Source organism: Megachile rotundata, chromosome 1, assembly GCF_050947335.1.
Source record: "Megachile rotundata isolate GNS110a chromosome 1, iyMegRotu1, whole genome shotgun sequence".
Classification (NCBI taxonomy): Eukaryota; Metazoa; Arthropoda; class Insecta; order Hymenoptera; family Megachilidae; genus Megachile; species Megachile rotundata.
This window is the reverse complement of record NC_134983.1, coordinates 24,411,241-24,426,202: the sequence shown is the minus strand read 5'-3', so window position 1 is coordinate 24,426,202 and position 14,962 is coordinate 24,411,241. Positions and strand designations below refer to the sequence as shown.

Genomic DNA, 14,962 nt, shown 5'->3' with positions numbered 1-14,962 from the left:
CTCCTCCTGCGTCCTCCCATTTCGTCCTCCTTTCTTCGTTGATTCTTCGATTTTTGACTTTGCGTCAGAAAGACCGCGCTATTATTTCAGTCGATTGCCAAATCTGTTTCCGATAAGATGCCAGCATACGATTTCCTTCTATTATCTGCCTTATTTTTCCGTAGACGCGTTTCACGTCATTTGATTACATACATTATCCTGCTTTTTGATCGAAGCGATTTCATTCCCTATGGCCATACCGATTACGTAACCTAGCATCGTCAGACTCCGAAGTAATATCGAAACCTTTCACGGTTTGTATGCGTGTAAATAACGGTTTCGTGGGATGACCGCATACTCGATTTCTCGGTCGCCATCTTTCCTCCGCCAGTTGGCGTTATTCATGGAACAAGACGACACTTTCAACCGGTCGAGAAACAAATCGTTACACCATGTATATTTCATTTATTTAATTACCGCGTGCCAGTGGTGGTTAAGTTGCTTCCCGGTTAGTCGGGTATCGAGCAAACGGCAACATTTATTATTCATGCCGCGGTAATTATTATTATTTCTAATGAGCGTGCCTCGCGGCTCCAGCTCGCGTGTACTGCCCTTTACGCGACTCCCTTTCTTCCCTCTACCTCTTTCTTTGTTCTTCCTCGGTTCCCCTTCTTCGTTCGGGTAACGCGGTGCTACGGGACACGAAAGTCCCGACTGCATAACAGCGCCTCGAGTTCTTCGTTCCAGGGTTTCCCAGTCCTTCAAATTCTTCGAATCCACCGACTGCGGAGAGGATTCATTTTACCGAGAAACAATCGTTCTCTACGTATAAACCATGGTCATTACGAGCTCGAGATTAATTCTTGTAGAATCCAAGGAAGTTACACTTTTCTTTTTTTTAGCGTGGTTAGCAAAACATATATTAGTTCCGATTGTGCTTTAAAACATACCTGCATGATCAGTGTTACGCTAGATTAGGTAAAGTAAATTTGGGAAGGAAGTAGAGATTTGAAATAACACTCGTTTAGTCCGGAAAGGATCGGAAGAAAAGCCCAAGGGAATAGACAGATTTCTGCCGGCAGGTGTACGGTCTATTATGTCCGACGATCACTACCATTCATTAAATTTCTTTGACCGAAGTAGCTGCGAGTCGGTAGCCGCGTACCATCAAACTGCCCTCCTACCTAAGCAGTTTTTCCCCTTCGCGACGAGCTACCTCTCTCATCGTACAGCCCTGGGCCCGGGTAGAACAACGCCAGCACCGTGCTACGCCGAGGCGAACGCAAAAAGAAAAAGACTAACCTTACGGGGAATTGAAGCAGCGTTTCCCAACCTACCACGCTGTTGCTCCCTTTCGACGCGTCGCTGTAAATGTCCTGTGCCCTTTAAGGGAACAATCTCGGTGGTTCGTTGTTTTCGTGCAGGGACACTAAATAGCTCAATTTCTCCTATTTTTATGGGAATCGTGATCCTACTTAGCAATCCAGCCTTGTTCCCGGTTACGTCGATGTAATTATTCAAGAGGAGGCGAACAGGCCAATAGTGCCAGGAATAAGAGGTGCACGACCTTTCGAAGCTCGATGTTCATTTTTACAAATTCCTGTATTCGCTAACTTTTGCATCTTTATATCGTCTAGCATAAATAATTTAACGAGAAAAGATTACATTGTTTTGCAACGAATTTGACGCGAAAACAAATGTACATTATCGTTTCTAAAAAAAGAAGAAACGCCTACTCTAAGCTGTCGGACGCGCTCAGTGCGACTCCAGTTTTAGCCTTAGACCATTAGCGAGTAAAAACTGAAAGGTTCGCGGCTAATCACGCTTAATCGCGCGTCATTTGATCTAATTGAGATCGTGGGGGCTAGGGGATTTGGCCCTGACATCTATTACTACTAACCACCGACCATCACCAGTGCTATCTTCTCCGTTCTGCTCTGCGACTGCAACTGCACTCGGGAGTGCAACCACGAGTCTCGTGAAAATGTCGACGAGAATATACGTGCACGTAATGTGGCGTTGGTGTGCGTGTACCCCCGGGCAAAGCAGACTCGACGTTCGTCTTCCCACGAACCCTTCGCTATACGTATACCAGTCTCGTTACTCGTTCCGGGATCAGGAAACACTCCTATTAAGGCCGTTTTACACGGTCGCGCGCGAAACACGCTTGCGTAAAGACCAAATTCCTTCGACTTTTCTTATACGCTTCCGATGTAACGCTCTTGCATCATCATTTTTATTACGAATTATCTTTTGTTCTTGTTGCGGTTCATTTATTTTGTTTCTATCGACTTAACGTGACAAGAATATAATTAAAATATATCGTCCCCAAAGAGGTTGAGTCGGAGATTCTAAACGGATAAAATATGAAGTGGTAGTAACTACTTAGTGTATCGAGAGGAAAATAACTAATTTTTTTTCTTCTAATTAAACGAGCATTCTTTGAAAATACATAAGAAAGCTAGTTAGTCGGCCGATTTGCAACGCAAAGGCAACATAGTGTACAGATAGATGGTACGGAACGGTGCGAAGCGAACGAAGGTTAATAATTGATTGTCAGTTTGAAGCAGATACAGGAGTCCAGGACTCCGCAGCAGCCCCGGCGTAATTACAGCGTTTAAAGCTACCGAATGGTTACTGAACTCCACAAGGAATACCTCGCAGCTGAGAAGTTGACGATCAACGAGAAGAATCCTCCGTTATTGTCCGCTCGACACTCTCTCTTTTCGGGCTATAAACTTCTAGAGTTACTTGAAAGTTCCAAAAGATTGGACACGGATAAATCGTCCGAATCTTCGATTTCCTTAAACTCGTACAAAGTTTAGGTAGCTCCGAGTGTCGTTAGATACTCGGGACTAATTTTAGTAATTTATGCAAGTTGAAACTTTCCTATCGTGAAACTTTGGAACTGCCTGTTCGTTTCGTGACCTATCTTTAAATCGTTAGTGCAAAGTAGTAAATGCGATACTTATTAATAATGCTTGCTCTAGAAGTACGTGACATACTCGTTTCACATTTTTAATATGTTACAAGTACTATTTTACGCTGCATTCGATGTCTGCTGAAATTTTTAACAGGGGTTATATCGATAAGGACACTCGGCGTATCGTTCAAGAAGGGTCTCTAGAGAAGTTTCGAAAAATTCTCAAAATTTTCCTGGACCATTCCAATCCTCTTTTCCTGAAGCCCGCAAAGTTTCAAAGTGCGAAACATCCTAGCCTTTCCTCGGCTAGGTATTAAATTATGAATTCTGTTTCCATTTTCGAAAATTTCACGATAAATTCACGGATGAAAGTTGGTAAATTGAAGAAACGTCGCGTAGTTTCATGGCGCTGTGCGCTGGTAAATCGACTTTCGGAGGTGTTACACGGGCATTGGCCAAACGAATTCGTCATCCGCGGGGGATGAGGTCGAGCAAAGAGAGAGGCAAGAAGGAAAAGAAGGACGGAGAAGTTGAAACTCGTCTCCCGTTTCTTCGGCGAGGCTGTTCCATCGCGGTGAACCGAACGTCGTCGGCCAGAGAATATATCCGATATCTTTAGAATGGGACATAGGTCCCAACCACGCGGCGGACATTGCCTGTACCTGTCTCCACGCATCGAAGTCTGCCTGCTCACCTGCATTCCATCAACAGGGGCCCGAGGGGAGACCTCTTGGGATTCTCAGGACCGTATTCGTCGACGAATCCTGTAAATGTTTCTATAAATTATGGAAAAACTTATTTCTGCCTATAGTACCGTGTAAAACTTTCAGAGCTTACTGGGTATTTCGTAACATTTGGGTCTCGTTTTCATTTAATTTGCTGTTGAATCGTTGCATAATTTCGCGGACATTGTCGCATATGTAAATATTTAATTCTTCTATAATTACAACTAGTAGATCCATATGTGGAGTTTTGTAGCTCTTCGATAAGTTTTTCATCTAACATAAGTTCTGAAGACCCGAAGGAGTAAGCTCTAAAGTTTCGGAATCCCGACGCTTAATGTCGTAAAGTCCAACAGCACGGTAATTCGCAAATTCTAAAGTCTCGAAGTTAGATAACGAAGGTAGAACTATGCTTCGTATGTAATTAGCGTGTTATATGTAAAATCGTTCTTCAAACAAGACTATTCCAAAGACTGTATGCGCGAGTATGTTTCCAGTACACACCAGAATTGGATTAATAGTACGGCCCTTTAGCGACGAGTTCGCGAGGGCGTAGGACGATACGAGGTTGATCAGTGACGTAAAGCGTGTAAAGAGAGAAGAGGATACTGGCGGTCCACGAGACAAAGCGAGAAGCAAATACGAGGATCGTCCTCTCCAGTACCACTTAATTTTCGTGCTCTGCCCAAAATCCACTTGGAAATCCACAGTTTACGGCCGACCGTGTTTTCGAGTCGAGCGTTAATTATCGCTTAACAACCATTGCTTCCCTACGCGAGGAAATCTCCACTTGCTCGACCGTGCAAAAAAAAAAGCAATGATCGATTCGGTCACGTAGCAGGTTAATTTTACGCTTTGATGTAGATAAAATAGAGACAAGTAGCTAGTTAGCGAAACCTATTGAAATTTACTGTATCTTTTATTCGATTTTAAAAGTTGCAAATGTCGATTCAGTATGTATATTTCGAAATAAAACTCTAGTAGATTTCAATCCCTCTGCCTATTTCCAGAACACCTGTCACGAAGCCACAGAATCTTAATAATTAAATATTTTATTTTGTATGAAATTGTAATTGTATTTATAATTGCATCTCGAATATATGCATAAAGAAATGAGAAACAGATTTCATAAGTATCCTATGTACCCGTCTATTAACGTACGATAAAGGAAAAATAAAAGAAATTAGCACGTTAACAAATTCGGGTAGTCGATGTTTCCGAACAGTCGAGACGATTGTTCGCGACGATAGTGTCGCCTCTAGCGAGGAGAGCCGTTAACAGAGTTGGAGAACCATCGAAGATGATGATCGACTGGATGGTAAAGCGTATCGAGAGGGTAACGCGCGATCCAATTAAGCCAAGCATTGCATCAGTTTCTGAAGTCTACTTCTGAAGTGGCTGGGCTCCTACTTAACTTCCCATGACCCCGGACGACCGCGTGCCATAGGGTCGACGTGTTCTCGAACGCATCGGGAATCGGGGCCCTACAGGCCCAGCTACTCGCCCAGGGTCCTCGCGTGGCCCCTTCACCTCGCAGGAATGCAGCTCTCCTCTCCTCGTCTCTCTTCCTCGCTTCTCGTCTCTGTTCGCTTCACTTCGCTTCGCCTTGCCTTCCACTGTCCTGCCCTGACCCGCCCTGACCCGCCCCGCCTCTGCTTGACCATACATTTAACCGCCTATACGGCTACATTTGCATCTATATTTGTACTCGAGTTTTGGAAAGATCAACTTAATTCGGAGAACGTTGTAAATGAATGACCGAGTGCGAAGGAACCGATGGTGGTCCACCTTGAGCCATAAGGTTAATTGTATTCTCTCGATACCTTTAATATTTCACCGATTGGTGCAATACTTTGTTGCAGAGTATTTTCGTTTCTTTTCACGCAGAATGCTGTGTCACGAATGTGACAGAATGATATCGACATATTTCACAGAATTTATAGGTTTTGTAATTCTATATGTTTTAAACCGAATTTATTTTAAAAGCGTTAAGTAAAATCTTCTATGTTACATATTTCAATTTTTATCGAACCACGTATCATCTTGAATGTTTCAGAAAGCTGGGCCTGGACTTAGTACCCCGTCAGGGTGCCCATATGGTGGACCCGGATACCATGTCGGTCGTCGAACTTTATCACGTGGTAATTACAATAACACGAGATAGCTGTTACAAGTAATTTTTATGTTATAAGCTGAAACGAGTTTGAACGAAACATTGGCTGGATTTATCGTTGCATACGAGTCGGTATAGGACTCGACATCGAGAGAAAAGGGAGAAAATAGTGGAAGAGCCGTGTATTGAAGAGAACTGAATACGTTGAAGGGATAGAAAGAGCACTTTAGCGCATACTTCACCGTGCGTGGATCGCTGAAGCTCATTGAAATTCTAGCTGGAGTGCTGACCATTTCGAATACTCTGCAAGAATTGAAACGAAGTCAGAGTTAGAGGGTCTATTCGATGCACGAACGAGCGACATGAAATTTTTATTACGTTGGAAATTTTGATATACCTAAGAACCCTGTGTTTAGTTGCCGGTCATTGTTCTAACTCGACAAAAGCTAACATGTTTTTATTCGTAGTTGAAGCCACACCTAGTGAGTTGTTAGGGAAATTTTGCTAAAATATTGATTAATAAATTATTGATTAATAAAGCTTAAGAAGATTTTCAAGTTGTACAATTTTCAAATGGCCAAAATTCTCTGATTCAGAGGGCTCGAGAGTGTTTCTTGAACAAATATATTTATCGTTAAAGAAATATTTTGAAAAGGAACCTTTATGCTCAGATTTGGTTTCGACGGTGATTTCAGCACGTGCAAAGTGCGGAAAATTCGCAAGGAGCTTCGGCGAGAGGTACCCTCAGGCGGAAGGAACACAAGAAGGTGTTAACGCATCACCTATACTTCTGCATGAGAGATTTCGGCCACTCGGTCGGCGAGGACACCGAGATTTATTTCTCCTTGTACGACGCAAAGAGAAATCAATATCTGAGCGAGCGTTTCCTCGTGCGGATATCGAAGGAGGGTTTCTCGAGCTTTATCGAGAAGATTCACAGCAACTGCACGATTTTCACTGATCTCGGTAACGCGGACCTCAGCAGGGATCTGTACATGGTCGCGCACGTGATGCGATGCGGGAGAATGCTGTATTCCGATTCTGGTAAGAACAAAGCGGGAACTGCTACTTACAGGAGACCTCATGGCGTCGCTGTCCTCTCCCTCGCCGAAGCCACCCAGGATCATACCGAGGAACTGGAGATGACGTTCAAGGTAGGCACTGTAGGAAATACGAATGCTCTTACACCGTATACCGTATTCTGTACTATTACACTGATTTTTTTTTATTATTTACCATTACTATTTCCTTATCGAGTTACTATACTTATGCAAGTATTCTTTCTTTACTACACTATTAAAACGATACGACTTTTAAGGGTGTAGGCAACATAATTACAGTGTAGTATACAATTTACGGAAGTAATCAATCGTTTCAGGTGTATCAAGGCGAAGAGAAGGACTTTCACCAACTGCACGAGCAGATCATCCGCAACAACAAGTGTTCACCGCTTCCTGGCCAACCAAATTATGGCATAGTGGTTTCGCTGCGTGTTCTTCACGGTGAACTGTCCCAGGTGCGGGTAGAAAATCCTTTGCTCTTCAAGAATATCTGTCTGACGAAGAAGCTTGGCTTCTCCGACGTTATCATGCCGGGCGATGTTCGGAACGATTTGTACCTGAAACTAGAGCGCGGGGAGTTCGAGAGGGGTGGGAAATCAACGGGGAAGAATATCGAGGTATGATCGATTCGATAATATCGAGCGACGCCGGGTTCATTTTGTACAGGAACTAACAGGTTGTACGATATGGTCAGGTGACAATTTTGGTGTTGGACGTGGATGGTCAACCTTTGGAGGGTTGCTTGTTTGGAGCCGCTGGAACGGAGGGTAGTTCTGAATACCAAAGCTTAATCATATATCATCATAATAGTCCGTCGTGGGCGGAAACGGTTCGACTGGCGATACCTATAGACAAGTTTTATGGAAGTCACGTTCGTTTCGAGTTCAGACATTGTTCCAGTAAGTAGTAAAATCATGTTGCTTCAATAGCGGACTATCCGATCGCTCTCTTAAATTTTGCTCTCGACTTTTTATAACGGTCAAAGTTTCACACAGTTTTCCTTTGCAGCACGCGAGAAAACCGATAAAAAGTTGTTTTCGTTCGCTTTCGTACGTCTCATGGAACCCGGTGGGGCTACCCTTCAAGATGGCCCTCACGAATTGTATATCTACAAATGCGAAGATCGTTCGAAGTTGGATTCGTTGAGTTACCTTTCCTTGCCCAGTAGCGCTCGAGAACCAAATGCAACCGGTAATACCAAAATCGCATTCTCAAATAATTAAAAATTAAACTTTTAGCTACTTCGCGTGATCTTCGAACAATCACATCGGACATAGTTATTGACTAATGTTTCTTGTGTGTTCACTAGGTTCACCGGCATTTTCAAGATCGCCGAAAGAAGCCGTCTTCGTTCATACGTTACTTTGCAGCACAAAGCTGACACAGAACGTTGATTTGTTAAGCCTGCTCCAATGGAAAGCGCATCCGGAACGTATTTCAGAAACTTTAGGTCGAGTGCTGCGATTAGACGGTGAGGAATTGGTGAAATTCCTGCAGGACATTTTGGACGCACTCTTCTCGATGTTCCACACGGAAAACGGCAATTCCAATGCCCACTCTGGCCTAGTCTTTCAAGTTCTGGTCTCCATCTTCAGCCTTCTCGAGGATTCCAAGTTCGAGCACTTTAAACCCGTAATGGACGCTTACATTTCCGGCCACTTCGCCGCTGCCCTGGTGTACAAAGGTCTTTTGAGCAGCGTACAGCATTGTGCCGACTGGGTGACCGTGGCAGAGAAACAGGAACCCATCATCAAATGCTTCCGTTCTCTCGAATATATCTTCAAGTTCATCATACAAAGTCGTCTGCTATTCGCTAGGGCGACGGCGGGCGAATTGGAAGATAATTTCAAGCGAGACCTTTCCTGCGTGTTCGCGGCATTGAACAAAATGTTGGGCATCCCTTACGAAATGGTTCTCCACTCTCAGATAGCGTTGCTTTATTCCATCTCGCCGGTGTTCGAACAACTGGTAGCCGTATTGCCTGTTCTCAAAGTTGCCAAACTCACCTGCACGATGCTGGACTCCGTGCCACGCGAGCCATCCTTGCAGTTAACTCAAGCCAAGCTGACAGCCATCAAGAACTTGACCACATCTTCGTTGTTCCGTGAAGACGACGAGAGCAGAAATCTTTTATTGGTCACTATGTGCAGACATCTGAGAATCCATCTTATCAGACGCGAAGAGCTCCGATCTTGCACAGAGATCCTCGGCGAAATACTCAGTTTTCTGCACAAACGGGGTCGAGACACCAACAAGGTCAATAACTGCATCCAGCATGACGTCGAGACACTCTGTTTGTCGATTCTGGATGTATTGATACAGACTATCCTCATCGTCATCAACACCAGTGGTCCCGTGTTGGGTTGTCTAGTCGCTTGTTTGATAGGATTGCTTCAACTTTTGGATGAATATCATTATTCGCGATTATGGGAAGAACTTACTCACACCGGTGAACGGAAGCCCTTGAAGGATTTTCTTCTAAGAGTATATCTGGTGCTTCGCGACCTCGTCAGACAGGAAGTGTTCCCACCTGATTGGTTGGTGATCAGAATGCAGGCGAATAACATTATACTGAAGTCTCTTCAAGAGCTAGCTCAACCTCTGGCCTTCCGTTTCTCGGACGACACCTTCGACTCGCAACTTTGGTCTACCTACTTTAATCTAGCCGTGGCCTATCTGACCCAACCCTCCTTGCAACTGGAGCAGTTCTCTGAAGTGAAACGCGAGAAGATCGTCGAAAAGTATGGAGACATGAGGGTATTTATGGGATTTCAAATCCTCTCGATGTGGACTCAGTTGGGTGATCGTAAGCTGGAGTTTATTCCTGGGATGGTGGGTCCATTTTTGGAAGTCACTTTGGTTCCCGAAAGCGAACTTCGTAAGGCCACGTTACATATCTTCTTTGATATGATGGAATGCGAACAGCAATCTAGAGGTAGCTTCAAGTCCGTGGAATCGGAATTGATCGATAAATTGGATATTTTGATCAGCGAGAATAAAGGTGACGACGAGTACAGGCAGTTGTTTAATACCATGTGAGTATTAGTTTAAAATTTTGTTCTTAAGTTATTGTAGAATTTAAACATTTTTAGTCGTAAGTTTAAAATTTGTACTGTAGTAGTACTATGTTATATGCGCTGTTATTCTATACCTATTTCAACCTGTCCTAATTTACATTTCATGCTGCGTTAGGGAGCATCTTAGTGCCGTGTAAGTTCGCGACTATGATTCGAAACTTAAACTTCATTTTTTATGTTATACGAATATAGAGTGTTTATAATATACATTGCTTTTACACACAGATTATTAGACAGAGTACAATTAGAAGATCCAGCCTGGAAGGAAAGCGGAACTGCTTTCATCACGTCAATTACCCGTTTGTTGGAAAGACTTTTGGACTATAGAAGCGTTATTCAGGGAGATGAGAATCGTGACAAGCGTATGTCGTGTACCGTTAACTTACTGGTGAGTTGAAAATCGTATATTCGGAAACCAGTTGGACGAACGTGTCAAGCTTGACAGCTCTAATTAGTTATCTTAGTAATAAGGCAGTTAGGTCAATTAGTTTCCTTATCTGCAACGTATTTGCTTATCTTAGTACTTACCTTAACAACACGGTTAGTTACGTGATTGTCGCGACTAACAATGTCACACTTGACCTATCTAAGTCGGTACTTCGTTTATCTTTGTTTCCTTAGTAATAAGATATACTATCGCCGCTTTAATAATAAGATATTTAACTTATATATTTAACTAATTTTTCTCACAGAACTTTTACAAAAATGAATTCAATCGGAAGGAGATGTACCTACGCTATATCTACAAATTGCACGACCTTCATCTAGCGGCAGAAAACTATACGGAAGCTGGATTCACTATGAAATTGTATGCCGATCAATTGGGTTGGGGTTCGACTATGTTACCTCCGGATCACGCACATCCCCAACAGCCAGAATGGCAAAGGAAAGAGGTGCTCTATCACAAGATAATCCACTATTTGGATCGGGGCAAGTGCTGGGAGAAGGGTATTCCCTTGTGCAAGGAATTGGCGGTGTTGTACGAGACTAGGTTATACGATTACGCGAAACTGAGCCACGTACTGAAATTGCAAGCCAAGTTCCTCGATAATATACTGACGCAACTTCGACCTGAACCGGAATATTTTAGAGTAGGCTTTTATGGTCTCAGTTTTCCTCTCTTTGTTAGGGTGAGTAATATTACCCCGGAATCTGAAAGTGTAGGATGCAAGAAATAGTAAAGCCATTGTGACCATTAAAAATTGTTTTTATTTTGCAGAATAAGTTGTTTATATATCGCGGTTTAGAGTATGAGCGAATAGGGGCATTCACGCAACGACTACAGACTGAATTTCCAAGCGCACAAATATTAATGAAGAATTCACCTCCCGATGAGAGTATTCTTACATCCGAGGGCCAATGTAAGACCTTTCTCTTACTCATCGTTTAAACGTATCGTTAACCATTGACCTTACAATTCGATGTTTTAGATATACAAATCTGCAACGTGAAACCGATCCCAGAGGAGAGCAGCTTGGCCTGCAGAGGAGCAGAAGTACCAGAGCGGGTGGTCGCTTTTTACCTGGTGAACGACGTTAGGAAGTTCATCTTCGACCGACCGCTCCACAGAGGCCCTGTCGATCGCGAGAACGAGTTCAAATCCTTATGGATCGAGAGAACCACACTGACCACCGAGGCCAAACTACCCGGTATACTCAGATGGTTCGAGGTAATCGAAAAAAGATCCGAGTTGCTGGCTCCTGTACAATACGCCTGCGAGACCATGCAGAGCGTGGAGAGAGAATTGAGGAGACTGGTCGCACAATACACTGCCGAACCTCATCGAAATATTAATCCCTTTAGTATGAGACTCCAAGGCATCATCGACGCAAACGTGATGGGTGGCATTACCAAGTATCAGGAAGCATTCCTCACACCAGAATTCGCTAGACAGAATCCTGACATGGTGCCGCACGTAAACAGGCTGAAAGGTTTAATTCTTGATCAAATGAGCGTGCTGGAGGCTGGACTCAATTTACACGGCCAAATTGCACCGGCTGGAGTGCAGCCGCTTCACAAAAGGCTCAACGAGAGATTTACGCAGTTGAAGCAGGGCTTGGGTCCGTTGGCCAGACAACGGACTATTCATCACGATAGCATCGTCAAGTAATTATTCGATGCACATGGCGTATTCAAACAGTTTTAGGAATTACTTTCCCTGGGTAGGAGTGTGTATGCCCAAGTAGATCTTTGATACACGACATCCAGACGAGCATTGCATAGTACCTGTTTTATATTTGAAATTCCCAGAACCTCTTGAACATTCTATTTATATTGTTTGCGATTTAAATTAAACTTTCATTTATAAAGATATTACAGTGCCTGATTTTTTGTAGTTCTCCATTACCTCCGTTACCTGTCAGCGAGAAACAACGTCCAGCCACGTTGGAAACAGCTGGTTCCAGATACTCTCACGCGGATAGCGACGGTCTACCCGAGGACGAAGGTTTTTATACGAAAGTGGATGGTGGTCCACCACCGATCCCGCAACGAGAGGTACGGCCTCGTTCTGTGGGCTATGGAACCACTCCGCCAAGACCTACGCATCAGAGATCTCTTAGCAAACCGTTAAGTCCAAAGCTACCGTTGAGACATTCTTTGCCAACGCCTACCGATGGTGTCGATCAGACTGGTTTGAGGACTTCCTGGAGCGAACCTGGTCCTGAACCGGCTCCACCACTGCCACCTAGAGGTTGCAGTAAGTTTTGTATACGCGATCATTTATGAACTCCTGTCAGATTATTTGTGTTAACGAGATAGAATATAAGAAATTATCGAAATTTTGATATTTCAGCGCCAGATAAGAGAGACTCTAATACGAATACGATCGTGCCACCCGCGCCTCCAAAACGTTTAGCGTACAAACGTAACACCGAATGGAGCACCGACGATGATTCGGAAGTGCAAAACGAGCCGAACGATCTTCGCGATAGCGGTATATCAACTGCCAGTTTATTAGATTTCCAATCGCACTTGACCAATTTGAACAACTTGAGTTACGAGGACTTTGAGCCACGGTCAAGATGTAACGACATCATGAACATTTCACCGCCATCTGTAATCAACGCGTTGAACGTCTCTACGGGGAATTTTGCTAGTGGTATGTTCCAGGGGTCCCATTCTTTACCAGGGCAGGAGGTAATTATATTTCTATATTTCGTACGAATATGTTGTATGTTGAGCACGTAAGCTTAAGTAAAAACTCTAAAAAAATACATTTTCAGGTGAGTCCACCACCGATACCACCCAAGGCACATCAAGACACCCCATCAGCACCGTCGACTTTGGAAAGAGTCTCAAATCGTACCCAGTTACACGGCCATTCCGAGAATTACTCGGTGCCTAAACTTCAAACGTTGTCCATGGCGTCTGATACGGAAAGCACTGTGTAGCAACGATGAATCTCCTAGTCTTAGCGATTAATCGTGATGTGCGTGTGTCACAGTCGAGTAGATTCGATCGTAGAATCGTATGTAACTGCGAAACTTTCGGAGTTCTGACGGTCGGTGGTTATCGCGTTACTAACAATTCGATCCTGTTGTATTTACGTAATGAGATCTCTGACATTTGCACATCATCACAACGTATATACATTAATATACATAAGAAAAATCCTTTAATAATCGAAATTAAGTCTTCTAATGCGTAAACTCATATTTCGAACATCTAGTGATGGGCATTGCATACCTTCGCAATTGAAAACGTCAAAAAAATCTCCGCACTTGAGGAACAACCCACATCGTTTGGTTTAATCTCTAATTGGTATCATTTTTATTTCGTAGATAGCATACCCATAGAAATATTCAGAGATTTACGGGCATAACGAAGTCTAGCTAAGTGGTTCTGGATGGGACTGTAGGAGCAGAGAATTCTTAGAATTAACTGTATGGATAGAGGTCCTTCCATGCATTGTTTGGATATCTCTCACCTTAATAGAAAGTTATTTCTTTGTAATTTGATCAACTTTTAAAAAAGAAAACTTTAAATTACTTCTTCCTTACAATAAAATCACGCTCGAGTGCAGAGAATTAAATAAGCATAATAACTGAATGGATCTTGAGAGTCTTAGAATATTATTTTAATTGTATGTATTAAATTTTGTCAAGAAAATATAATGACGGGGACCCTTCGAATAAAGAAAAAACATTTGTTCGATGACTGTATCAAGCTTTTCCAAGAAAGTTAGTATTATTATTTTTCCATGATGTTAGTATTATTAAATAGTATTATATTATCATTTGTAGTATTATTTTACATTAATTATTTCTTACTTATTGACACGCTGATTTGATCACGATTAACATTCTTTAACGCTTTGACTGTCATATCGCCGATATGAAGGTAACACTTGAATTTTGTACAAATCCATTATTCTTGTTATTAGTAATTTTTTTAATTACTTAATTAATAATATTCGCATTGGAAACTCGAAATTACGCAAAATAAAATTTTCAATTATTTCAGCACAGCAGTCAACGTGTTAAGATTCAAAAGCTATCAAAGACTTTCAAGATTTGCGACTCTTCGAACACGCTAAATTTTACTCGGTACTTGAAAGTGAGTCAACATGTTAATGGTATTTACATATTAGCCCATCACTAATTGCACCCCTCACGTGTGTATAACGTACCTTAGTAGAAGCGCGGTATCGAAACGCTGAGGACCACCAAGACTCGTCGTAAAACGCTTCTGGTAGCGCTTGGCGTTCAAATCGATATTGCTACGGCGACTTTATGTTAAAGACGACGATCTTCCGAATACTAACCTAACTATATTTTGTAATTTATTTATATTTTCGATGAGAATAAAAGTAATTTTTATCAACGAGACTGTTGCAGCTCTACGAGAATATCATCGTCTCGGAATATATGGAATTCCGGCATTTCGGGCTTTGGTCGGATTGGATAAAACCGGGTTCGATCAGATATATTCGGAAAAAATTGGACGATATTTTGACGATATCAACTTCGATATTCAAATAGCGATATCCAATTGACTTCTACATTTTCAAATTAAGGGTTTAAAGCCAGAATACAACAGCTGATATTAAGTATACCCGCACACCCCTATCATTGGCACATCCGACA

At 42.6% G+C, this 14,962-nt stretch overlaps 1 protein-coding gene and 1 long non-coding RNA gene across 3 annotated transcripts in view; one reads left to right on the top strand and one right to left on the bottom strand.

The window, feature by feature from the left end:
- spg (dedicator of cytokinesis spg) overlaps positions 1-14,702 on the top strand; it is a 40,541-nt gene extending 25,839 nt beyond the window's left edge. The window contains exons 5-18 of one of the 2 annotated variants that reach the window (XM_003700374.3): positions 5,681-5,765; positions 6,433-6,891; positions 7,116-7,415; positions 7,493-7,697; positions 7,807-7,989; positions 8,108-9,833; positions 9,991-10,008; positions 10,101-10,263; positions 10,568-11,005; positions 11,095-11,236; positions 11,306-11,981; positions 12,212-12,573; positions 12,670-13,013; positions 13,100-14,702. In XM_003700374.3, the coding sequence (XP_003700422.2) occupies positions 5,681-5,765; positions 6,433-6,891; positions 7,116-7,415; positions 7,493-7,697; positions 7,807-7,989; positions 8,108-9,833; positions 9,991-10,008; positions 10,101-10,263; positions 10,568-11,005; positions 11,095-11,236; positions 11,306-11,981; positions 12,212-12,573; positions 12,670-13,013; positions 13,100-13,267 (5,269 nt within the window). In that variant the 3' untranslated portion in view covers positions 13,268-14,702. The remainder of the gene's footprint in view (positions 1-5,680; positions 5,766-6,432; positions 6,892-7,115; positions 7,416-7,492; positions 7,698-7,806; positions 7,990-8,107; positions 9,834-9,990; positions 10,009-10,100; positions 10,264-10,567; positions 11,006-11,094; positions 11,237-11,305; positions 11,982-12,211; positions 12,574-12,669; positions 13,014-13,099) is intronic. The other variant, XM_012298861.2, reaches the window with a different exon arrangement.
- Positions 5,765-6,536, bottom strand: LOC143266595 (uncharacterized). The gene is made up of 3 exons (XR_013041548.1): positions 6,397-6,536; positions 6,135-6,241; positions 5,765-6,040 (listed from the first exon to the last, which is right to left on the bottom strand). It is a non-coding gene; the product is annotated as an uncharacterized LOC143266595 (long non-coding RNA).
- Positions 14,703-14,962: the final 260 nt, after the last annotated feature.